The sequence below is a fragment of the Schistocerca serialis genome, chromosome 1 (assembly GCF_023864345.2).
Source record: "Schistocerca serialis cubense isolate TAMUIC-IGC-003099 chromosome 1, iqSchSeri2.2, whole genome shotgun sequence".
NCBI classification, from domain to species: Eukaryota; Metazoa; Arthropoda; class Insecta; order Orthoptera; family Acrididae; genus Schistocerca; species Schistocerca serialis.
The window spans coordinates 692,156,711-692,183,979 of NC_064638.1; the positions used below are offsets into that span (position 1 = coordinate 692,156,711).

At 41.8% G+C, this 27,269-nt stretch overlaps 1 protein-coding gene across 1 annotated transcript; it reads right to left on the reverse strand.

Annotated features, from left to right (window-relative positions):
- Positions 1-245: 245 nt before the first annotated feature.
- On the reverse strand, positions 246-27,166 carry LOC126458030 (NPC intracellular cholesterol transporter 2-like). The gene is made up of 5 exons (XM_050094822.1): positions 27,058-27,166; positions 14,899-15,009; positions 4,223-4,401; positions 658-755; positions 246-475 (listed from the first exon to the last, which is right to left on the reverse strand). The coding sequence occupies exons 1-4, from the start codon at positions 27,125-27,127 to the stop codon at positions 660-662; spliced, it is 456 nt and encodes a 151-aa protein (XP_049950779.1). The 5' UTR covers positions 27,128-27,166; the 3' UTR covers positions 246-475; positions 658-659.
- Positions 27,167-27,269: the final 103 nt, after the last annotated feature.

Genomic DNA, 27,269 nt, shown 5'->3' on the forward strand with positions numbered 1-27,269 from the left:
TGTCTTCAGCTGCCCTGAATACAAAACTCAGCATCTCATTCTATGACTTTCATGCTGATCTGTACAATTACTCTGTCTTTGCGATCACTGTATATTACTTCAGTACTATTATAATTGAGTGTTATGACTACATTCAGTAGACGTAAGGGAAATACAAATTTATTTGAAGTACAATGAACTTATTAGATACATTTAGACTATCTCCTTTAGTCATAAAAGGGGACTTCTTTGATTAATTACTTAAATTTTCAGAATATTTAGAATATTTTATTTACGAAAAAGTGAGCTTTTTTGTGGGACTATTAAGTTAAAAACTATTTCAGTAGTACAGTTAGGTATAAATACAATGAATAATACAAATACACTATCTACATGCTTCCGATGTCATAGAATTGGCAGCAACGAAGCTGTGACAGAACGTTTTCTAATGTTGAGATCGCTTATCTTCTTCGTTATGTTGACTGTACGGCCATACCTGTAACAATGTGAATGATTACAAATACTGGTTTTGTTGCTCGTTTATGTTCGCAACAAGTTTTAACGACTAAACCACAACAGATAATTTATTGTATAAATATTTTGTACGCATCACTGCTGAATCAGTAGTATCAAAAGATGCAGAATAAAAATAAAATAAAAACAGAACACACATCATACCATTAAGCGCTGCTCGTAACAACCTTGACACTAATCTGGAAACATGCCATCGGCTCTGCATTATCATCTTTCAGTGTTAAACGGACGGGGAGAGTCAACTGGAAAAAAAAGAAAACAAAGATTTTTCGACGGAGTCACGAACAAACGTCGTATATGTTGCCTTCTACTTTCATACTTTCATGTTTTCTCAGAAAAATAATGGTAACCTGGGTATTATCTCCTTGCTATGAGCGTTCTCTTAGTGCGAAACTAAACCGTTTTCAGGAAACTATTGTATTATTCTCACTACAAAGCAACGTAAAATTTCACATAATCGTTGCAACAAACTGTACTTGTGTGTCGGATCAGGATTCGAACTCCTTTGTTGATTATTGTGAGCAGCGAACAAGCATCTGGACCACCCGTGTGCATATCTGTAACGACTCAATAATGTCTCAAAAATTACTAAATAATTAGCATCTAATTATCTTTCTCTAATTTCTTCGGAGTAAGAATAATAAGGGTTCGACTATTATGATTTCTATACTGCTAGGAACAGCACACACTCTGCTCATAGCTACAGCTAAATTATGAAAATGTCAGGTACTTTTAAGTGCTAGGTCAGAACAGCGATTGTGTTCTTTTAGGAATCCTTATTTCCTAGTACGTAAGTTGTACATAAAGAAGGAAATCAGTCTAATTCTACGATTAATGCAGAGGAAGATGTGAGACTGTAAAATGAAAAAAAAAAAAAAAATGCTCCGAGTCCATCACTGTTCTATCAGGACAATAATATAATATTACTTTTGTCCATTATGGACTTATAACGAAATACGCGACTATGAGCTACAGTTTTAGATATTAGTATTGTTATAACAAACATCCACTTGTTTTGCTGTTATTTGTTTCAGACTCGTAACTAGGTTCGTGGATAACAGCTGATCTCCAGCTGCTCAGTAGTTGCGAATTTTTCACAGGTTATTGTTGTGGCCATCAGTCCGAAGTGTTGTTTGATGCATCTCTCGACGCTACTCTATCCGGTGCAAACCTGTTCATCTCCGAATAACTACTGCAACATAAATCCTTTTGAACCTTCTTACTGTATTCATTTATTGGTCTTCCTTCATAACTTTCACCTACCATATTTCCCTCCAGAATTCAGTTGGTGATCTCTTGATGTCTCAGAATGTGTCCTGTTACTCGATCCCTTCTTCTAGTCAATTATGCCACAAATTTTTTTCTCCGCGGTTCTTTTCAGTGCCTTCTCATTAGTTACATGATCTATCCATCTAATCTTAAGCATTCTTCTATAGCACCACATTTCAAAAGCTGCTACACATATCTGCCCAGTAATTAGTGCTAATAACAATCCCATTGGACGAATTCGGGGTGTGCCGACCATTCAAGTGTTTACGCCAAATATCTTGGAAAAACGTGGGTCACACATGATTGTAGAGTGAGAAACGTTCATAGTTATGTTTGTTAACTGTGTCGTGAAAATTCAAGACGATAATTTTTATAAAATTTTCTTCTGGCTGTAGAGATACATAAAAAAATAACAACAAAACACTAAACTGAACCAAAGACTAATAGGTAGGTTGATCTCATTAAAGTTAAAGATTTCACTAATATGAAAGGATACTTCCTCTTTTCGGGATTTACCACGAACTTTAGGACACAACGTTCTACGCATCTGAAAGTTAGTTAATTCTTATCTCGTTATGAATACTAAACAATTTTAGTAGTCTATCTATGGCGATTCTACCTACAGTTCAAATTTCCGATACTACTCGGTGCTGCAGCGCTGTGATGCCATTAAGATGGGGCAGATGGAAAACTTAAAAATCCAAGTTGACAAATGGCAGAAGAATAAAAATTAAATAAAGTTTACTGTGGGAAATTTAAAAATTAAATATAACGGAAAACTTAAAAATATTTCGAAATTAATCCGCTGCATGCGAATTTCTTGACTTCAGATATATTAGGTATAGATCTAGCAGTCAGTAGTGACATATGAAAACTTGTCCCAGACAGGGACTCGAACCCAGATTTCCCACATATCGCGAGCAAGCGCTATCCATGCACACTGCGCAGACGGACCCAAAATTCAATACGACACGCTGTCAACATCCTCATTTCGTAGTCCACTAAATTCATCATCTGAGCCTCGTAACGTTACTTGGAAATTTCGGGCATTCGAGTAGCGTGCACGGATAGCCAATGTGGTTGAGGCGATCGCTCGCAGTAAGTGGGAAACCTGTGTTCGAGTCCCGTATGGTGGAAATTTGCATGTCACTATTGCGTAGTAGCCCTATACTTAACAAAGCTGAAGTCAAGAAATCCGCAGATAGCACATTGATTTCAAAGTATTTCATACGGTTGTGAATCGTCAGAAGTGCTTGTTCTTGCAGGCATGCACGTAAATATTAAATTCTAGGCGGGCGCACAACGATAACACTTTGGTCTCGGGTCTTCGTCGTGTCATTCTCACTGTTGCGAGAAGCCAAGTAATGTCGCGTGCATTAGGTGATAGATTTAGTGGACTACGAAATACGGATATTGACAGCGTGAGATGTCGAAGTTCCGGTCAGTCTGCGGAGCATGCATGGATAGCAGGGAAAGTGGTTAAGGCAAACGTTCACGAAAAACGCCAAATTCTGATTGCTACCCACAGCGGAGCATGTGTGACCTACCTCTACGAAAAAGTCACTGAAGAATATACTAAACCCTTAAAACAGGTACAAAGATGTTATACTCACTCGTTGGTGCAAACAGACGTCTTTTAGCGCACCTCCTCTACACAGAGACAGTTAAATTTAAAAACACACAAAGGAAAATTAACAGGACCCACACCAAGATGGTTGACTTTTCCTTTTATCTAAGGATAACATGATGTGGCAACCGACTCACAGGAATAATAAAGCTGCCAAGTACGTACATGTACTCGGTCTTCTTGAGCAGACCTCAATCTTTGCATACAGTTTCGTTCTTAAATTAGCGAAACCTTCGATACTAAGAATAACTCCGTAAAACGCAAGGCAATTGATAGAGAACATTGTCCCTCAGTACCCCGTCATAAGACTATCGCTAAAACGAATGATATTGCAAACAACTTACATAATCTCGTCACATTAGGCAACTGCAAGTTAAAGAACAATAACTTGTGAGAGTGAGAGAAAACAGTTATTCACATACTGTAGATTATTGTTTACCAGGCGTACTGTGGTGGATAATCGTAGACGGGTTTAGAGCAGTGTCAGGTTCAGTGAGAGATGGACAGACAATTAACTGCTGTGTGAACTGTGTCAGTTATTAATCGCCAGAGGTTTGTCGACCACAAGGCTAATCCAAATACCTTAGCAGTCTACAATGCGTGCTGATGACATCTTTGCTATTAAACACTGGGTGAAGTATTACTACGGTTCGTAGTAATGATGTATTGGGTTTGAAGTTAGCAGAAATATGATATCATTGATATATGGGCAGAAGGCATTGTGAAGGCGCAAGTACGCAAGACGACCAAGCACAAATACATCACTTAGCGGTTATCGGAGGGGGCCCTTTACACGGCGAGCTGCGTTCGTACCCCAGGCAATCCTTTGGGCAGCGTCATCTGCAGGCGGTAGGTCACGTGCTCGCCGTGCTCCAGCGGACACTCGGCCTGCACCAGCGACTTGCAGCCGTCCGTCTCCGGCACTTCGTACCTTATCGTGGCGCCGAACACCACCGCCTCCACCAGCGGCGACACCGACTCCGTGGCCTTCTCTGCACACACAGACACGATAAAAGTCTGGGCTACCTAACCTCAGGGGCTCACTTACGTCAACGGAAGTCTGCACACTACACTACTGACCACTAAAATTACTACATCACGAAGATGACGCTCTACAGACGCAATCGTTAACCGACAGGAAGAAGATGCTGTGATAAGCAAATGATTAGGTTTTCAGAGCATTCACACAACGTTGGCGCCGGTGGCGACATCTACAACGTGCTGACATGAGGAAAGTTTCCAATCGATTCCTCATAGACAAACAGCAGTTAACCGGCGTTGCCTGGTGAGAGGTTGTTGTGATGACTCGTGTAAGGAGGAGAAATGCGTACTATCGCGTTTCCGACTTTGGTAAAGGTCGTATTGTAGGCTATCGCGATTGCGGTTTATCGTATCGCGACATTGCTGCTCGCGTTGGTCGCGATCCAATGACTGTTCGCAGAATATGGAATCGGTGGGATCAGGAGGGTAATACGGAACGCTGTGCTGGACTCCAACGGCCTCGTATCAATAGCAGTCGAGATGACAAGCATCTTATCCTCATGGCTGTAACGGATCGTACAACCACGTCTCGATCCCTGAGTCAGCAGATGGGGACGTCTGCAAGACAACAACCATCTGCACGTACAGTTCGACGACGTTTGCAGCAGTATGGACTATCAGCTCGGAGACCATGGCTGCGGTTACCCTTGACGCTGCATCACACACAGGAGCGTCTGCGATGGTGTACTCAACGACGAACCTGGGTGCACGAATGGGAAAACGTAATTTTCTCGGATGAATCCAGGTTCTGTTTACAGCATCATGATGGTCGCATCCGTGTTTGGCGACATCGCGGTGAACGCTCATTGGAAGCGTGTATTCGTCATAGCTATACTGGCGTATCACCCGGCGTGATAGTATGGGGTGCCATTGGTTACATGTCTCGGTCACCTCTTGTTCGCATTGACGGCACTTTGAACAGTGGACGTTACATTTGAGATGGGTTACGACTTGTGGCTCTACCCTTCATTCGATCCCTACGAAACCCTACATTTTAGCGGGATAATGCACCACCGCATGTTGCAGGTCCTGTACGGGCCTTTGTGGATACAGAAAATGTTCGACTGCTGCCCTGGCCAGCACATTCTCCAGAAATCTCACCAATTGAAAACGTCTGGTCAGTGGTGGTCGAGCAACTGGCTCGTCACAATACGCCAGTCACTACTCTTGATGAACTGTGGTATCGTGTTGAAGCTGCATGGGCAGCTGTACCTGTACACGCCATCCAAGCTCTGTTTGACTCAACGCCCAGACGCATCAAGGCTGTTATTACGGCTAGAGGTGGTTGTTTTGGGTACTGATTTCTCGGGATCTATGCACCAAAATTGCGTGAAAATACAACCACATGTCAGTTCTAGTATAATATATTTGTCCAATGAATACCCGTTTATCATCTGCATTTCTTCTTGGTGTAGCAATTTTAACTGCCAGTAGTGTAGATACGAAGTTACTTTCTTATAAAACATTCAAACTCTGGTAACATATATTCTCCATACCAGTATAGATTGTCCTAAAATGATAGAATCTCTGTTTTTATTAGGCTACTTCAGCTCGTACTATTCTCCAAACATATTCTGTTGCTTCAGTTATTATTACATGCTAGTTACTTGTAATGAGAATTACATAGACTGTTATTCAATCACAACTATTAACAGTTTAGAATGAGTTTGTTCTTTTCCTACATTAAAGTTGCTGTACCAAAATAGAAAGCAATAAATAAAATTTTACTTATTGTATTTGTACAGTGTAGTAGCAAGTCGGCTTGATTTAATTTGTAGAATGTTATACATAGTGCAAAATTGTTCTAATCCGCTCAGGCATCGAGTCAAACTAAGCTTGGATGGCAGACACTGGTAGGTAATTGCACGCTGTTTCAACTCTAAACCAGAGTTGGATAATCTTAGTGACTGAATTCTGATGTGTCAGTCTCTCGGAATCCTGTGACCGAATGTTATCAGTGAGTGAAAGATGTGGCGAGGACAGCAGCCGAACGCCCCCTACATCGAGGTAGGTCTACACAGCACGAGCATTGTCTAGTGCTTTGCTATGTTGTTGAAGAACACGTTACAGTGACCTCGAAGATAGAACTCAGCCACCAGCTGCCCAAAATACGGACTACGCGAACTAGAGGTGAGTATGTTCAGAACCCAATGGTGCCTCATACCATAATACCACGTGATGGTCCTGTAGGGCGACTACGGAAGCTGTCTCACAACGTACGTTTCCCTTGGAGCCTCCACATGCGAATACGTCCACTGGAATGCTGTACGCAGAACCAGGACGCGTCTGAAAACACGGCGTGGTGCTACTCCTCCGTCCAGTGTTGTCGTGCTTCCCTCTACTGCCACCCCAAGCGAGACCCTCGACGGTGCAGACAGTCTACGGTGCTACAGACGCCGTCGCACTGTCCTTGCAGCAGACAAGCCCCCTTCCAACCTAAAGACACGTGACGTGGTTATACGAATATTTGTGCCCTGTTCCATTGGCCGCTACTCACCTGGAGCCGTTGAGATCCTGTATGGCGTTTAGTATGTTCTTTCTGAACCTATCTATTTCGTATTTGCATGTCAGTGGTGGGCTCCCGACCAACATCGCGAGACGATTAACCGCAGTCTCGGTAGGCCACGATCCTGCCGCTGCCAAATTCGGGCACGTGCTGATAGACGTCCTCCATACAAGAGTAATAGCACGATCATCTCAAAAACGACCAGCATTCAAGTGGGGTGTCTGATTGACCAACCCGCTCCGAAGTCTTTCCTCTCATACAAGATGCAGATGACGTTACTCCTACTACTTCAAGCGGTTGCGTAGAAATGCTAATCATTTTCATATCCAAGCATGTAGTACATTTCATGCCAATTTAACATTTGTTACATGCCACCTTCAAGGTGCTGCAATTTTAACGGCCAATAGTGTAGCTAAATTATTTATGCACAATGTCCCTTTCCAGAACAGTATTTACAATAACGTTTTTACTTGATCTGATTAGGGTCATCAGACCCTCTCTTACATAGGACCAGGGTTTCACAATAACAGTATATATTACACCACAGTTACTAAAGAAAATAACAGCTTTAGCATAACAACTAGTATTAAGATGATCTGAGTGTCTGCAGTGACGGTGAAATAAATTATAGGGACTATGAACCAACAAACTTAACACTGGCATTACTTGTACTACTGCAGCTACTAATAATGATAATAGCAGTAACAATAAATAGCAAACTTATTTAAAAAGAAAAATATCACAATCAGCTTTTCCACAAACAGTAAATTACTACAGAAAGTAATCCATGATGTAAATACCTCGAAGAGTCCCAACGGTAAATCAGGAATATGCAAACTCAAATGCGATACATGCCCAAAATTCTAGATTGAACAGACAGACAGAAGTTTTGAAGTTAGATACAAAGAACACATTGATGCTTTAAAGCTTGGCAACTTGAACAAATCTGAATTTGCAGCCAATACTGCTGAAGAAAACCATTCAGTGAGAAACATTGAGAACAACTTAAAAATTTTACATCTAACAGAAAAAGGAGAAACTATGAATATATTAGAAGAAATAGAAATACACACATACAAAAACAGCACCCAGACTACATCGTTAATGAACAAACCGAGTTAGGTAACACCCCTTTCCTGAAAAACTTCCAAAAATTATTTTGCATCCTCCAAAGCAAATAATATTCCTACACCTATCTGAAGATCAAGTAGGAAATTTATATGTTACTACAATTCTCATGATGCTAAATGTAAATAAAGAATGTACTGTCTTACATATACAGTACATGGAACATCTTTATAATTAATGTAACAGAATTCGCTCTAAAACTCACAAAATCATTGTCTCTCTATACTAGTGTAAAAGGCATGTCAGTTGCATAAGTGAATATATGATCTTTTTCCAAACATGGTACATCTTTATAATGTTACGATATATCATAGCATCTTTAACACTCATATGTTTGTAAGCACTTTGTACGTATCAAAACATGTGGTGCACGTTAGAAATCTATTCTGTGACAAATATAAAGTATTCAGGGAGAAAAATTTACATGTGCATCAATAAGAATGCAGTGGGAATGTATTCACATCTGTTGGACGAAAACTATGAAAACAAACACTCCAAACCGACAGTTCACGTAAGTCACATCCAGTGCAAATCTATATCGCAACCATCTGTGTGGCCTGCTTATAATTATGTATTATTTATATTTTTTGACAATTAATCTGTAAAAAACGCACCACATGTTCTAATGAAAGCATGAAAACCGTCTGAAGTTGAATCGTAATGATTCGAAACCGGTAACGGTACATTTTGAATACAGGAACTAAAAATAAATTTGTGGTTGGTTGCTGTCTCAACACAATCAACATTTGTCTCTCGATATAATTTTTGTTTCATTGCGTTGATCGCAAAGCTTTTTTAATACTATTACTGGTTTCGGCTACATGATATCCGTCTTCACAATCTAAAATAAACGAAAGTTATTAACTACGTACTCCATTAAGAAATCACAAACAAATAATCGTAGTTATGACAAACTTTACTCCAGTCCCTGATACGTTTTCATTATTATTGCTTACTTTTAGACTCAAAACATAAAATGGAATACGAGAAACAGGACAATATGTAGATTCTCGCGTTTTATTCAGTTTTCTTCCTCTATAAGACTAATTTTGGAGCCATCACAATGCGTACAACTTTAGCCTGACTTCTATAATCGGCTTTTATTCTCTGAACATTGTGTTAAATTAAGAGCAGCTTTAAACTGTCAGAAGATGAACACATTTTCATACGATTAATCAGTTTTTTAAAATCCCACTTTTTTACAAACAGCTAAAATATCTTAATGAACTTCCTTTGAGTTCCATTGTATGAGTGTTTGTGCGTCATTCATGCATCAAAGACTTCTAGGATCACTTTGCACCCTATATATGGCTGGTTGAGGCTTGCATGGCACTTTTGACTCCTATTGTTTTTACATCTTTTGACTTGTTGCAATGCAACAGAATGAGTGATGTACCGTGTTTTTGTTATAACTACTGTAACATGTTTTTAATTTCTTAATGTAGTAGGCAGTAACTGACTTTCTTTGACATTTATAGTTCATTCTAAAGACAGCCAAAAACGAAAATTTTATTAAAAAAACTCTGCGATCAAAACAACCAAATAAAAACTGTGCACATCATGACCGCTCTCCAGACTGTCATTTTATGCTAAATTCTTTTCCATTTGCTTAATACATTTTTAATTTTGCTTCCGGACAAAACATTATTTAGGGTGATCAAGACAAATGGGACACATTGTATATTAAACAGAGTGGGTCAAAGGCCACAGTCGTCTTTAATGCCTCCATTAGTTTTAATTCATTCTGTCATGTCATATCATCTTCTGACTTTTATTTATTGTGTCATATGTGAATTACTTATTAGTCTCATTTCTTTACTGTTAACTCTAGCCTGCTTCTGGATACCTGAAGGTTTAGTCGACCTAACTCTATGGAAGGATTTAACCAAGTATACAAAAGCTGCACAAACTTGCCTACGGTTTTCTAGGTATCCTTCCGCAATTATTCGTTTAACAGTCCACTTGCATCTCTTACACCTCTGCTGCATTTGTAGTACATTACTTCTCAGCTTTTGACAGTAGTAGTCTACAGATCATTCTCAGCAGAATTTTTGATGAAGGAGGTATAGTTATTAAACGTTGTTTACTATCGTTGGTCTGTCATGTTTGGTCACAGTAGCAAATTAGTTTTCACAGTTTGCAATTTCCACCTTTCTCATTGGATTCTTTCCACAAATCAAAGCATCGAAATGTCTGAATACTTCCTATCAACGGCGTACATCAGTATTTTCTGGCGTGTGTGAGTTGAAATGTATTTTAGTGTACTGACTTGCTCTTCCCCGACGGAAAGGCCGAATGTTTCACTGTGTTTCCGGTTGCAGTAATGTCCCAGTGAAAACTTTTCATATAAACATTAACTACGCGACAGGCTAACAGAATCGTACTGCCTTTTAGACAAAGCAAATAAAAAAACTGTTCACCACGAAAATTTTAATCGATGAAACATTTTGTTTGTATGAATAAGAAATATGAAACTGTTGGCACGACGAGATAATGGGCCGCATCGGATCACGTTTAGAAATCTTAAATTCTGCAGTGGCCCCGGTGCATATCTAAAGCGAGAGGTGGTGACATGTCATTAATTCGAGTGTTTAAGATATGCACACACTTCGTCTGTCCAAGTATTTATTTCTTTTTCTTCTGTCTAAAATCAATCTGTCTTCTACTACCTACCTAACTTTTTGTTTTATCTATCACAGTAAATACACACAGTAATTGTACCAAAAATACACCATTAATTTCTGAACAAATTGACGCTAAATACAGTATGTTTAAATCAAATATTCTACGAATTATCGAGATTTGTAGCATTTGCATAAAGTACGAATCTTTGAACAGTTGAAATATCTTAATTTTATGTTGCTACAACAAGTAGACGGTCTTCGAGATGGGTAAAATTCATCGCTTTCCAATTATAGACGCACAATTGAGCTAGCACTTCTGGTTCTCAAATTACTTAGTGTGATCTTATTTTTATTTTAAACTAGAAACGAAAACAAAATCTGAACTGTGTTCGTAATGTAATCTCGAAAAACTTTCATTTCCATATATTCGTGAAAACATTTCTGAAATTATGAAACAGTTTCTATAGCTGGCCCAGCTTCTTCGCGTGTCTACAGCATCATTTTGTAAACGTTTTTTTGACAACGCTTCTTCGTAGCTCTATCGACGAACATTTTTGCGCCTTCAGCCGTTTCAGCTTCACTTGTACTATGTGTCGTACAATGACATTATTTTCTAGGTACTTTCAGCTGCATATGTGGACACTGTGTCCGAATGCGTCGCGAACAAAGTTAGTAGCAAAGAAGTAATAAATTTTAAAGTCATTTACACTGCGGCACTCTTTCACGCATCTCAATGTTTGCGAAATCATATCTCCTGAAATATGTCCGGTAGCATGATATAATTTTGTATGTGAATTTAACGGAATACGTTAATACTATCTGCGAAATTGATTTAAAATACATTTAATAGCCCAGAAGTAATAAATTTAAACGTCATGCATGATGTGGCAGTTTTTCACGGGGCTCGTTGTTTATGACCGCATGTTTGCTGAACAGCGATTATTACCTGATATTAAGGGATATGTGTACCAAGTTTCGTTGAAATCGGATCATTGACTTGTGAGGATATGTGGAACATACATACATACATATACACTCCTGGAAATTGAAATAAGAACACCGTGAATTCATTGTCCCAGGAAGGGGAAACTTTATTGACACATTCCTGGGGTCAGATACATCACATGATCACACTGACAGAACCACAGGCACATAGACACAGGCAACAGAGCATGCACAATGTCGGCACTAGTACAGTGTATATCCACCTTTCGCAGCAATGCAGGCTGCTATTCTCCCATGGAGACGATCGTAGAGATGCTGGATGTAGTCCTGTGGAACGGCTTGCCATGCCATTTCCACCTGGCGCCTCAGCTGGACCAGCGTTCGTGCTGGACGTGCAGACCGCGTGAGACGACGCTTCATCCAGTCCCAAACATGCTCAATGGGGGACAGATCCGGAGATCTTGCTGGCCAGGGTAGTTGACTTACACCTTCTAGAGCACGTTGGGTGGCACGGGATACATGCGGACGTGCATTGTCCTGTTGGAACAGCAAGTTCCCTTGCCGGTCTAGGAATGGTAGAACGATGGGTTCGATGACGGTTTGGATGTACCGTGCACTATTCAGTGTCCCCTCGACGATCACCAGTGGTGTACGGCCAGTGTAGGAGATCGCTCCCCACACCATGATGCCGGGTGTTGGCCCTGTGTGCCTCGGTCGTATGCAGTCCTGATTGTGGCGCTCACCTGCACGGCGCCAAACACGCATACGACCATCATTGGCACCAAGGCAGAAGCGACTCTCATCGCTGAAGACGACACGTCTCCATTCGTCCCTCCATTCACGCCTGTCGCGGCACCACTGGAGGCGGGCTGCACGACGTTGGGGCGTGAGCGGAAGACGGCCTAACGGTGTGCGGGACCGTAGCCCAGCTTCATGGAGACGGTTGCGAATGGTCCTCGCCGATACCCCAGGAGCAACAGTGTCCCTAATTTGCTGGGAAGTGGCGGTGCGGTCCCCTACGGCACTGCGTAGGACCCTACGGTCTTGGCGTGCATCCGTGCGTCGCTGCGGTCCGGTCCCAGGTCGACGGGCACGTGCACCTTCCGCCGACCACTGGCGACAACATCGATGTACTGTGGAGACCTCACGCCCCACGTGTTGAGCAATTCGGCGGTACGTCCACCCGGCCTCCCGCATGCCCACTATACGCCCTCGCTCAAAGTCCGTCAACTGCACATACGGTTCACGTCCACGCTGTCGCGGCATGCTACCAGTGTTAAAGACTGCGATGGAGCTCCGTATGCCACGGCAAACTGGCTGACACTGACGGCGGCGGTGCACAAATGCTGCGCAGCTAGCGCCATTCGACGGCCAACACCGCGGTTCCTGGCGTGTCCGCTGTGCCGTGCGTGTGATCATTGCTTGTACAGCCCTCTCGCAGTGTCCGGAGCAAGTATGGTGGGTCTGACACACCGGTGTCAATGTGTTCTTTTTTCCATTTCCAGGAGTGTATTTTTATAATATGTATGGATTACATAAAGCTTAGATATTCATTTTTTTTGATAGCTATGTCTTAATAGTAGTGTATGCTCCTGCAAGTAACGTTTTATAAATTATGTAGGTTCTAAAATGTGATTAAACGATTATGACATTTAGTGACGGATTCCAGCCAACTAAACAAACGCGTTAATCGAGAATTTTGATGAGAACTGGGCCCGAAACCATAAAATGATTATTGACTGTGGTCACTCCTCATATGGCTGTTAAAAATGTTTATTGCGATTGAAATTTCGACGTTTTTCATTTTCATGCATACTGAAAGCAAACGCTGTGTTCCTAAGGACAATGTTCCAAAAATTCATAATGCAGTACCTAGTCAGGTATAGGGAAAGATAAAAAGTTTAGAAGAATCATAACGAAAACCATGAAGTTGAACATAAAAAAATTCAACAAACTTTACTTGTAAATATGTTGAAATGGACTACAGTCCTGATTGTGACCAAATTAAGTTTATCACATATAAAAATAAAGTAACAAACTTTAAAACTGAAAACATAAGAGAAGTTGGCATTTTATAACCCACCCTACAACGTTAAGAAATGCTAGAACACAGTTCCCAACAGTTTGAATCCAAATACGTATGTTGAATAGGTGAACCAGCGCTTCCGTAAACCATGCGAGCACGGGGCACGTGGCAAGCACATTAACAGCAATCAGTTTGTACAAAAACAAACACTGCTACAGCAATACAAACAGAAATTAATTTACTCGTGTAACCAACGAGGTGGCTGGATAATAACAGCCGCAAAAGCTTTAAAGACATACACCGTGTGAGTTTCAGAGTACAAAGACATTAGTATCTGGAGTGCATCTTTACTTTTAATTTTGGGTTCTTGAACCGCCTCATTTTTAAAGTTGTCGTTACCGATGAGTAGGTAACTCACTTCTTTTTTATCATATGACGTATCAGTTGCGGTGTATGTAGGTGTTACCTACTTTTGATTTGCGTCCACGGTTTAACTTGTTTTATTCCTTTTACATTAACATATGTACACCGACCACATTCGTTCTTCATGGGGACACATCTACAGACCATAAGATATTGTACTCTCAAGCTCACTTTCTGTATGTGTACATCCTTGTCATTTTACCGTTCTTGTAACCGAGACTCCACATTGGCTACACGAGCGGTTCATTGCGGTGTATGTTATGGATTCAGTTTCTGTTTGTATGCAGGCTGAGTGCTCTTACGGTCCTCACCACACAGTTCATGCTCACCTGTTACGTGGAAGCGCTGGTGTACCTCTACCACTGTACGTATTTGGACTTAGTTGGGAAGTATGTTTCATCGTGTCACTACTTAACACTGTAAAGCAGGTTTCAGCCTATCTCGTAAGTAGCCTTATGTTTTCGGTTTTAAATTTCTCTTTCTTTACTTTTTGCATCCAGTGTATTTTATTTGCCGACAGTGTTTGCTTTCAGTATGCTTGAATGTACTAAAATGACGATGCTGCATTCGCAATAAACATTTTAACAGCCGCTTATGTGATGATTCCATTCGAAAAACGTTAGAATGATGTAAGTGAATATATTTGCACGTAGCTCATAGTTTAACGTAGCATATGGCACTTCTAATACTCTCGATACAACGGGACACAGTCCTACAAATACTAATATAGGCGTGAAATGCAAGAGACACGTGTTTTGCAGCCTGAAGGATGCTGTGGCTACCCACTCTGACTCACCTACTGCAAACAGGACGTCGGCGATGATCTCGGTGCCGGCGACGACTGGGCAGGGGGACTCATCGCATCCCTGGACGTCCAACGAGAGAATAGCCGGCTCGCCGTCCGTGCCTGCCAAAAGTAAGACAGGCACAGTATCACGCATGAGTCGGTTATGTAGCCACAAGTACGAACAGGTTCAGGAAGTCAGCTGCTTCAGTTTGATGGTTCACTCAAGTTTCGGAATTAAGCCCAGCATTGTAAAGAAAACCGACCCAACGCCTATCAACTCAGATGCGGTACTCGAAATGCACGTGAAGATGAGATTTTGAAATGGCTCGTGCGATATTAATAAACAAAACAGAGACTGCTCAGTGTGTCATATACGTTGGTTTTGTAGTTTTTAATTATCTTCGGTAGTTTCTGATTCCTTAAGTTTGATTTAATCTTGTTCTTCGTACGTTGTTCAAACCGTTCCCTTCTGTACATATCTTACACCCTTAAAGTCCTGCATAATGCGACTGAATACAGCAGGTGACGTACGATACCTTGTAATGTCGTGTGGGACCTTCTTTTGCCTGGCGTCCTGCAGCAACTCGACATGGCATGGGCTCCACAAGTCGTTAGAAGTTTCCTCCAGAAATACTGAACCATGTTGCCTCTATAGTCGTCCATAATTACGAAATTGTTGCCTGTGCAGAATTTTGTGCACGAACTGATCTCTGTATTATCTCCTATAATCGTTCGATTGGTGGCTAAATCAAAATGGTTCAAATGGCTCTGAGCACTATGGGACTTAACATCTGAGGTCATCAGTCCCCTAGAACTTAGAACTACTTAAACCTAACTAACCTAAGGACAGCACACACATCCATGCCCGAGGCAGGATTCGAACCTGCGACCGTAGCGGTCTCGCGGTTCCAGACTGAAGCGCCTAGAACGGCACGGCCACACCGGCCGGCGGTGGCTAAATCATTCTCTCGAATTGTCCAGTATGTTCTTCAAGCCAATCGCGTGGAGATGTGGACCGGTGACAATGCGCACTGTCATCTATAAAAATACCGTCGTTATTTGGGAACTTAAAATGCATCAATGGTTGCAAATGGCCTCCAAGTAACCGAACATAACCATTTCCAATCAATGATACGTTCAGTTGTACCAGGGCTCCCAGTCCATTCTATGTAAACACAGCCCACACCATTATGAAGCCACCACAAGTTAGCACAGTGCCCTGTTCACAACTTGGGTCCATGACATCGTGAGGTCTGCGCCACACACGAACCCTACCATCAGGTCTTACCAACTAAATTGGGACTCATCTGACCAGGCCACGGTTTTACAGTCTTCTAGGGTGCAACCGATATGGCCACGACCCCAGGAGAGGCGCTATTAGCAATGGCACTCGCGTCGGTCGTTGCTGCCAGGGCCCATTGAAGTCAAATTTCCTGCACCATCCAAACGGATACGTTCGTCGTACGTCCCACATGATTTCTGCGATTATTTCACGCAGTGTTTCTTGTCTATTAGCACTGACAATTCCACGCAAACGCCCCTACTTTCAGCCGTGAAGCGAAAACCGCCCGCCACTATACTCTTCGCGGTGAGAAGTAAAGCCTTGAATTTTTGACACTGTAGATCTCGGAGTATTGAATTCCACAACGATTTCTCCAATTAACATTCCACGTTCAAAGTCTGTTAATTCCCGTCGTGCGACAATGATCACCTCGGAAGCCTTTTCACGTGAATCACCTGAGTACAACTGACAGCTCCGCCAATGAACTGCCCTTTTATACGTTTTGTAAGCGATACTACCACCATCTGTGTATGTGCATATCGCTGTGCCATGACTTTACCCCGTCCTCATGTATCTGATAGGACTCGGCTGATGTGCACGTAGGTGAGGGGTTCTGTCTTGCTCGTGTAGTATTTTTCCATCCAGACTGCTACAGTTAGCGCTTGATGGAGCCGTGCATTCGTTTACTGAACGTACAGGTCATTGTTGTTGGTCTAACTTTAGAATTCATCGTCTTACAAGAGTGTAGTCATGACGTCATTCTCGGATGGGACTTTTTGAAACCTTCTCAGGCAATTGTAAATTGTGGTCGCTCGAAGATTATGCTAGACGAGACGAGATACTGTGGACAGGAAGATGCGCGTCCGAGTGCGTGGAGACTACGTGTGCTGGAAGAAGTGATTATTCCTGCAGTCAGCGCTTGAAAAGTAACTGTCATGTGTCATGCCACGCATCAACCCATGGATCTTGTAGTGGAATGTAAGAGAAGCAAACCACTGAAGTATAACTTAGTCATCCCAGCCTCTGTCGTCTCGTTTAAGAACGGATTCGGTGAACTGTGGATGGTTAACTGTCTCCGAGAACCGCAGATCCTTCCAAGGCGCATGTGAGTAGAAAACGCTGGGCAGTTAATTACAGAACAGCTGAGCGTCATAGAAACCTCCCATGCCAGTCTGTTGGCGAAATTGCCGGCCGCTGGTGGCCGAGTGGTTCTGGCGCTACAGTCTGGAACCGCGCGACCGCTACGGTCGCGGGTTCGAATCCTGCCTAACGCATGGATGTGTGTGATGTCCTTAGCTAAGTTAGGTTTAAGTAGTTCAAGGTCGAGGGGGCTGATGACCTCAGAAGTTAGGTCCCATAGTGCTCAGAGTCATTTGAACCATTTTTTAGAAGAAGCTACTTTCCATTCTTCAAGAGTTCGCTGAATGCTTCAAACCACAGGTGAAGAGCACATTAGACAAATCGACAGTGAAGCACCGGATTATCACTGGAGACCATCAACCAATAAGCCAGAGAGCATACCGCGTGTCAGCAACGTAACGTCGAATACTTCCCGACGAGATAGAGAAAATGATGAAGAATGACATCATTCAGCCTCCACAGAGCCCATGGTCGCCACCAGTGGTTCTCGTCAGGATGAAGAATGGCATTTGGCGCTTTTGTGTTGATTACAGGAAGCTTAGTAAGATAACTGAAAAGGACGTTTACCTTCTTCCACTAGATTGAAGGGGACAACGTTTTTCTCAACCATGGACATGTGTTCGGAATACTGGCAAATCGAAGTAGATGAGACTGATCGTGAGAAAACTGCATTCATCATCGCTGAGAAACTGTATGAGTTTAAGGTAATGCCGTTTGCTTTGTGTAATGCAGCAGCAACTTTTGAACGGATGATGAATAATCTTCTAAGTCACCTGAAGCAGACGATGTGTCTTTGTTATTTAGATGACATTAAAGTGTTCTCTGAGACATTTTATGAACACATAAAAAGACTGAGGGCCGTTCTTAAGTGTCTCCAACAAGATAGACTCAAACTTAACCCGAGAAAGTGTTTCTTTGGAGCAAAAGAAATCAAAATACTTGGACACCTTGTATCAAACGAAGGTGTGCGGGCAGACACCGAAAAGGTGAGATCTTTAACGGAATTTCCTATTCCTAAAAGTATTAGAGGTGTGAGAAGCTTCCTCGGATTATATTATTATTACCGCCGCTTTATGAAAGACTTTTGTATCAAAGCCAGGCCACTCCAAGAGTTGTTAAAAGCTGATGATAAATTTATCTCCGGTGGTGGTCAACAAGATTCTGTCGATGTGCTGCGGAAAGCTCTGACTTCTGACCCTTTACTTGGTCTGTATGATGAGAGAGCACCTACAGAACTACACACGGATGCCAGAGGGTATGGGATCGGTGGTGTTCTGGTGCAAATTTGGGATGGAAAAGAGAAGGTTATAGCCTATGCTTCTAGGACGCTTACAAAAGCCGATAGAAACTACTCAACTATAGAAAGAGAATGTCTTGCCTTGATTTGGGCCATGTGCAAAAAAAAAAAAAAATGGTTCAAATGGCTCTGAGCACTATGGGACTTAACAGCTGAGGTCATCAGTCCCCTAGAACTTAGAACCACTTAAACCTAACTAACCTAAGGACATCACACACATCCATGCGCGAGGCAGAATTCGAACCTGCCACTCCGGCCGGCGGCCAGGTGCAAATTTCGACAGTATCTCTATGGAAGGCCATTCAAAGTTGTTACAGACCATCATTCACTTTGTTGGTCTACGTGTCTTAAGCATCCAGCAGGACGACTTCAAGAATACGGCATTACCGTTGTGTACAAAAGTGGAAGAAAACACCAAGACGCCGACTGTCTCTCAAGAAACCCTGTGAAAGACCATCAAGACTATGATGAAGATAGTGAATGTCTCGCTGTACTCCAGGATCTCTCTGCTGAGCAGGGGAAGGACGCCAAGACATCTTGCCTTAAATCGTTCCGAGGATGTGAAAGGACAATTTAAGGTAGTTAATGGATTAGTTTGGAAAGAGGTGGTTATCAGTGATTCCTGAACACATGCGCTTGGATGTTCAACAGAAATTCCATGACACACCTGAGGTCGGACATTTAGGAATTATTAAAACATAACACTTGGTTTAAGAATCATGAAAGAAGGTTGTATACATGGAAGAACCCTGGAGATACTAAAAGGTATCAGATAGATTATATAATGGTAAGACAGAGATTTAGGAACCAGGTTTTAAATTGTAAGACATTTACAGGGGCAGATGTGGACTCTGACCACAGTCTATTGGTTATGACCTGTAGACTAAAACTGAAGAAACTGCAAAAAGGTGGGAATTTAAGGAGATGGGACCTGGATAAACTAAAAGAACCAGAGGTTGTACAGAGATTCAGGGAGAGCATAAGGGAGCAATTGACAGGAATGGGGTAAATAAATACAGTAGAAGAAGAATGGGTAGCTTTGAGGGATGAAGTAGTGAAGGCAGCAGAGGATCAAGTAGGTAAAAAGACGAGGGCTAGTAGAAATCCTTGGGTAACAGAAGAAATATTGAATTTAATTGATGAAAGGAGAAAATATAAAAATGCAGTAAGTGAAACAGGCAAAAAGGAATACAAACGTCTCAAAAATGAGATCGACAGGAAGTGCAAAATGGCTAAGCAGGGATGGCTAGAGGACAAATGTAAGGATGTAGAGGCCTATCTCACTAAGGGTAAGATAGATACCGCCTACAGGAAAATTAAAGAGACCTTTGGAGATAAGAGAACGACTTGTATGAATATCAAGAGCTCAGATGGAAACCCAGTTCTAAGCAAAGAAGGGAAAGCAGAAAGGTGGAAGGAGTATATAGAGGGTCTATACAAGGGCGATGTACTTGAGGACAATATTATGGAAATGGAAGAGGATGTAGATGAAGATGAAATGGGAGATATGATACTGCGTGAAGAGTTTGACAGAGCACTGAAAGACCTGAGTCGAAACAAAGCCCCCGGAGTAGACAATATTCCATTGGAACTACTGACGGCCGTGGGAGAGCCAGTCCTGACAAAACTCTACCATCTGGTGAGGAAGATGTATGAGACAGGCGAAATACCCTCAGACTTCAAGAAGAATATAATAATTCCAATCCCAAAGAAAGCAGGTGTTGACAGATGTGAAAATTACCGAACTATCAGCTTAATAAGTCACAGCTGCAAAATACTAACACGAATTCTTTACAGACGAATGGAAAAACTAGTAGAAGCCAACCTCGGGGAAGATCAGTTTGGATTCCGTAGAAACACTGGAACACGTGAGGCAATACTGACCTTACGACTTATCTTGGAAGAAAGATTAAGGAAAGGCAAACCTACGTTTCTAGCATTTGTAGACTTAGAGAAAGCTTTTGACAATGTTGACTGGAATACTCTCTTTCAAATTCTAAAGGTGGCAGGGGTAAAATACAGGGAGCGAAAAGCTATTTACAATTTGTACAGAAACCAGATGGCAGTTATAAGAGTCGAGGGACATGAAAGGGAAGCAGTGGTTGGGAAGGGAGTAAGACAGGGTTGTAGCCTCTCCCCGATGTTGTTCAATCTGTATATTGAGCAAGCAGTAAAGGAAACAAAAGAAAAATTCGGAGTAGGTATTAAAATTCATGGAGAAGAAATAAAAACTTTGAGGTTCGCCGATGACATTGTAATTCTGTCAGAGACAGCAAAGGACTTGGAAGAGCAGTTGAATGGAATGGACAGTGTCTTGAAAGGAAGATATAAGATGAACATCAACAAAAGCAAAACAAGGATAATGGAATGTAGTCTAATTAAGTCGGGTGATGCTGAGGGAATTAGATTAGGAAATGAGGCACTTAAAGTAGTAAAGGAGTTTTGCTATTTGGGGAGCAAAATAACTGATGATGGTCGAAGTAGAGAGGATATAAAATGTAGGCTGGCAATGGCAAGGAAAGCGTTTCTGAAGAAGAGAAATTTGTTAACATCCAGTATTGATTTAAGTGTCAGGAAATCATTTCTGAAAGTATTTGTATGGAGTGTAGCCATGTATGGAAGTGAAACATGGACGATAAATAGTTTGGACAAGAAGAGAATAGAAGCTTTCGAAATGTGGTGCTACAGAAGAATGCTGAAGATTAGATGGGTAGATCACATAACTAATGAGGAAGTATTGAATAGGATTGGGGAGAAGAGAAGTTTGTGGCGCAACTTGACCAGAAGAAGGGATCGGTTGGTAGGACATGTTCTGAGGCATCAAGGGATCACCAATTTAGTATTGGAGGGCAGCGTGGAGGGTAAAAATCGTAGAGGGCGACCAAGAGATGAATACACTAAGCAGATTCAGAAGGATGTAGGTTGCAGTAGGTACTGGGAGATGAAAAAGCTTGCACAGGATAGAGTAGCATGGAGAGCTGCATCAAACCAGTCTCAGGACTGAAGACCACAACAACAACAACAGGACAGGATCCGAAAGAGATATTTGTGGCCGGGTTTATTTAGGAGTGTTCGTCACTATGATTCGCATTGTCGAGAGCGACAGAGGAGAAATGCAGCTCCTCAGAAACTACCTGGCCGACTCATACCAATTCCACCAGACGACACGCTTTTCCAGCGCGTTAACATTGACCTCCTCGGACGATTTTCAACGTCTGCTACTGGCAATAGAAGGATTATTGTTTGCACTGATTATCTGACACGCTATGCCATTACAAAAGCAGTGAAAACAGCCGAAGCGTTCGAGGTAGCCAAATTCGTCATGGAAGACATTGTATTAAAACACGGTGCCCCCGCCCCCTAACCGTCGGCTAACACCAGCAAACTAACGGGCTTACTGAACGCCTTAATAAGACGTTGGCCGACATGCTATCAATGTTCGTCGGTGTTGAGCAGAGCAACTGTGATGAGATGCTACCTTTCGTGACATTTGCCTACAACGCCGCCAAACAAGGCAACACAGGATTTACGCCATTTTTCCTGGTGCATGGGCGTGAAGCGACTACGACGATGGACACCGTGTTTCCGTTACATCCTAATGATGTGGATGACGACTACATCGGCCAGGTGTTAACCCGAGCTGGGGAAACTCGGCAGTTCGCTCGACTCCGCACGCTGCAGGCTCAAGAAAACGATCGCCACCCTGTTGTCGACCAGCCTGCTGACCTCGCCTGGATCTTCACTCCTGTTCGGGAAGTTTGTCTCTCTCAGAAGCTCCTCAGGCGCTACGTTGGACCTTATAAGGTTGTCAGACAGTTGTCTGATGTTACTTATGAAGCTGAAGATTTCGACCCCGACACAAGACAACGAAAGATGAGAGATACGGTCCTTCGAATGAAGCCCTATAAGGATCCTGCAACCAAGGGTAAATTCGAAGCTCCAGCGACAGGCAACAAGCGGAAAGGTGACGAAGAGCGTAGCGGCAAAGGAAGTTCTAAGATCACCGCCAGGCCGAACATCAATCACCGGAAGTCGGAGTATGCAGGAGCGATGACTCGTTCCCGGACTAGGAGAACGTAACACCGAGACGCTGTTCTCTTAACGAGGGAGCAATGTCACAGAAGAAGCTGGGTAGCACCGTAACTGTGGTGTAGCGGTTATGATGCTAGACTGTTGCATGGAAGGTTGTGAGTTCAACACTCACCTGAACTGAAAAACTTTAATTTCTGTATTCGATTGGAGGACATTCTAGTAGTATCCACAAATAGCAAGACTCATTGTACTGGAATATTCTGTAACTGTATATTTACCTTATGTGTTCTGGCCGGAGGCAGTTCGCTCCGCTCTCTTGTATGTGCAAGTGCTGAATAAACGTTCGTTAAGTGAAGTTAGTGTTCGACATTCATCTTCTTCTACGTGACAATACACTGACATGGTTCAACGAAGATCTGTTAATAGTATTTAGTCTTATATATCTAGAGCCTTCCGAATTTTTATCTTCAAGACCGAATTTATTCCTACGAGGCTGAGGAGACACAAATCTATTTGAATCAAACTGACAAATTTTATGATTAGAACTGATATGTCCTGTAAATCATCTATAGCAACGATAAATGACATACATTCATCTATTATTCATTAAGTATCATAACATATTGCATTACTGGGCCTCAGAGACACATGCCTGAAGAAATTAAAACTTAAAAAGATTAATAACCAACAGCATATTTTTGATGAATGTTTACAAACGTTTATGCAGTTTGCTGAACCGGAACTGTGACATTTCCAGGGAGTTAGAAGACATATATACTTCAGATTTTGAGTTCTTATGCTCATGGTTAATTTTGGTACAGTCTACCTTACACAGCTTGTGTAACCGTGCGTGTCCTTGTATGTTGTTTTCCCATCATTACTCAGATACAGACAGTGTAAGTCAGGTGACACCTCTAGTTTAGCTTAGCTGATAGTATTTTAGGTTAATTTTTGGGACAGGCGGAGGAGGATATCTGTCACAAAGTAGTTATTATTGAATGCCCTAACAATGGCAATCGCTGCTGTTGTGGTATTATACTCTACCGCATCTGTAATTAAATTTGATTTCTTTGGAAGTTTCAGGAATTTATTAGCCTATTTTCCTTTCAATTATTTCTGAGAATTGTGATAGCACGAAAACAATATCTTCAACATTAACTCTATCGAATGAGGCAACAACTATCGCCTCTATAAGGTGACTGGAATTATGCCAAACCGCAAACGAATGTTAATAATGTCGGCTATATATTCTCACAGGCCACGAACGACAACTCTATTTTATTTTTATGACGCTCACGTGCCATGAAAGACAATTGTATTTTACTTTTATGATGCTGTAGTGACAGTGAAATTTGTGGCAAGTGTTTCCTCTCTTCTTCGGGAAGAAAATTTGTAATTTAATTGTAATATTAGAAAAATAGCCATATAGGCAATGCATTCTCATGTGTCATGAACGACAATTGTATTCTACTTTTATGACGCTATAATGATAGTAAAACTTGTGGCTGGTGTTATGCCTCTTCTTCGGGAAGAATACTTGTAACGTAATTATAAAATTGGAAAAATAGCGATATAGGCAAGTACTAATTGCTTGGAATTTTTAGTTACACTACCTGTATCTATTATCTGTGTGTTAGCAGGATTACTTTTTTCTTTTCCAGTCCTGTTTGTTGTAGTATTAGATACAATTCAGTTGTTTATTGAGTTACATCTGTTAACGTCATATTATGGTTATTTTTTGTCAGCAAGCAGCACAAGGTTGTATTGGTTTTGGAATGAATGTGTCGGTGCTTGAATCACTCTTGGCATTTTTTATGGGACAGTTTTTTTAGGGCTACAGGTGGCATTTGGAAGCTCGTCGTTATCCTTTATTTTCTACTGGACGTTTCGCAGAATACAATATACTTGAAGTTATTTTCTCAAAAATTGGATTACTTAGAAAACCTATTTTTATCACAATAAGCCCCCAAGATTTGCTCTTAAATTAAATTAGCTGGATTACACAGTCTCAAGCTTTGAATATTATTATATTCCGCCACAAGCCTGCATTTTGACAATAATTTACGTTATACATGTAAATTTATGTCATGGCTAATGTGATGTGATATGCAGACCTATATTTTTATAGCTACTGGCATCTTCATTTTTAGGTGCGATGATCTATTACTCCTACTGAACGTAAAGATCACATGTCTTTTCCTTTTTCTTTAATTTTAAAGGTCGTAATCGTAGGGAATACTATGGAAGATGTAAATGGCTTATTCTATGAGACAGATATTGATATTTACGTGTCTCATAAAAAAACTTAAACTCTGATTGTTGAGACTTTATCAAAAAATTCGACTTCTATATAGAGCTATTTCCACAACAGCAACAGACGATCGAAGGTTGTGTAATGTGATTAACTATTGACTGAAGTCAACAAAGATAAAAAGTCAGTCATGAGCTGCACAAGAAAACCTTTATTAGATTAACTTTACGAGTATCAACAGTTTAAACTGTCATCGTCAGAAGTGACATAGGCTCAGGTCATTGGTATACTTTTATCTTTGTTGAAATATTCTGAAGCAGCTGAACTACATCTCTGAATAAAATCGTCTATTGTCTGAAGTCTCCCAGTTACTTCAACGGATGGTGCACTCAGAAAGAAACCACCGTGCTCCAAGAAATGGGACCAAAACATGGAGGGTCATACAAAAATGTCTTAAATACGAAATCACACTACAGAAAACACTTATCTTAGGAGCAGAATCTGAAGACAGTAAAAAGGTTCGCACATAGGTACAGGACGGCGCTGGCTGCTCTCCAGTGGAGGAGTAACATTCTCTGTTTCACTCCCGGCTGTAACAGTTGCGCCGGCCAGGGTGGCCGAACGGTTCTAGGCGCTACGGTCTGGAACCGCGCGACCGCTACGGTCGAAGGTTCGAATCCTGCCTCGGGCATTGATGTGTTTGATGTCCTTAGGTTAGTTAGGTTTAAGTAGTTCTTAGTTCTAGAGGACTGATGACCTCAGAAGTTGAGTCCCATAGTGCTCAGAGCAATTTGAACCATTTTTTTTTTTTGTAACAGTTGCAACACCGTGAAGGTGCCAAGCAACGAAAGTCAAACTGGCACGAAACGTACTACATCCTTGGATACGCAGACTATTAGCATCTCTTCAGAACTTCATGAAACAGGCGGTGGTAACGCCACCCACATTTTGTATGTACTATTACGCTAAAAGTTGCTGATTCAGAAACAGCATTTGAGTGTTGGTTGTTTGTGAGAAGATCGTGTCATGTCTCGTGTAATGAGGAGGCGCTTCCACCATTGCTTGTCGGAATTTGACAGCGTCACTATCATGACCTGTCGAGACTGCTGTTTATAGTTGTGCGATATTAGTGATTGCATTGGTCAGGATTACATGTCTGTCATGAAAATATGGTATCGATGCGTTCAGGAGGGGAATATTCGACATACGTGTAGGACCTCAACGCCCCTCCCCCAAAGCGACTAGCGACTGAGAGCATAGATTAATTTAGTAGATCAGCTGTGTGGGCTTGTCAGTCAGTGTCACCTACCACGGGTCAGGAAATGGGCTATTTTCTACAAGAAAAGTATCCATATGGATAGTGTGACGATGTCAACAGCACCACGATCAGCATGGCGACCAGTCTTCGCGCAAACGTATCACATAATTTACCACTTGATGTTTTCTCGACAGTCTTAATTGTGTGGTGAAGTCATCTATGTCTGACAGTATAGGCTACCCGTTTTGCTTCCTCGTGCTCACACTTCAATACCTGACCTGCTGCCAGGATAAAATAAATGTTAAGGGCTTGCATGTGCCACATATACTTGGAGGTACCGACCAACCTAAAAACATACCACTCCTAATAACTATAAATATTAGTCTGTAAATGAAGTAAATACTGATGTAATGTTGTTCAGTAGACTGGCCTCGAACATCAGTAGAAGTATCTGCACCTTATGCCCCTAACACCCTTTATGGTCAGGGGTTGCCGGTCGCCAGCTGCTACGAATGATGAACTCTAGCCCAGAGTTGAAGCAGAATGTAATGGTTTACTTGCATTGTCTGATATCCAAACTCAGTTTGATGTGGTGTCTAGCCAGTTTAGAGTCATTATTGCTGTGGAAGAAGGCAGCTTTGTGGAATAAATTTCCATTCCGGTTACTCCATTCTCATCTACAAGTTTACTCATGCATTCTTTCCACTTTACTGTGTTGGACTATAAGGGCATTATTTGCTATCCTCTGTAACGTTGCAACTCCAATGACCATCCCTATAGACATGACCCCAGGAAGTAAATTCTTCAAAAATTTGCTATATTGTACACTTACGAGTGATATACAGTAGGAGTAACCTATCAATGTGGTGCAAATCATGACTGTGAAAACTGCAGGTATTTCTACTCACAGTTACTGTAGGGCGTAGCAGCAGCTGCGGCCACGAGGCAGCATAGCACAAGAGCGACGGCCGCCGGCATGTTCCTCAGGGCTCTGCCACGGGCGCGCCTCTGGCGGCGCAGATAAAGTCAGCTGCAGGTGTCCCGATTACGAAACGATACTCCGGATGCCTTCCGAATGTTCGCAGGTTTAACTGATAAGGCGACTCACAATCGCTCTGTG

What these genes read in the sequence shown, in the direction of transcription:
- LOC126458030 (XM_050094822.1), bottom strand. Translation starts at nt 27,127, where the DNA reads ATGCCGGCGGCCGTCGCTCTTGTGCTATGCTGCCTCGTGGCCGCAGCT. An exon ending in TGCTACGCCCTACAGTAACT is followed by an intron (nt 15,010 to 27,057) that starts GTGAGTAGAAAT and finishes TACTTTTGGCAG; the next exon opens with GCACGGACGGCGAGCCGGCT. An exon ending in TGCCCAAAGGATTGCCTGGG is followed by an intron (nt 756 to 4,222) that starts GTACGAACGCAG and finishes TTTTTTTTCCAG; the next exon opens with TTGACTCTCCCCGTCCGTTT.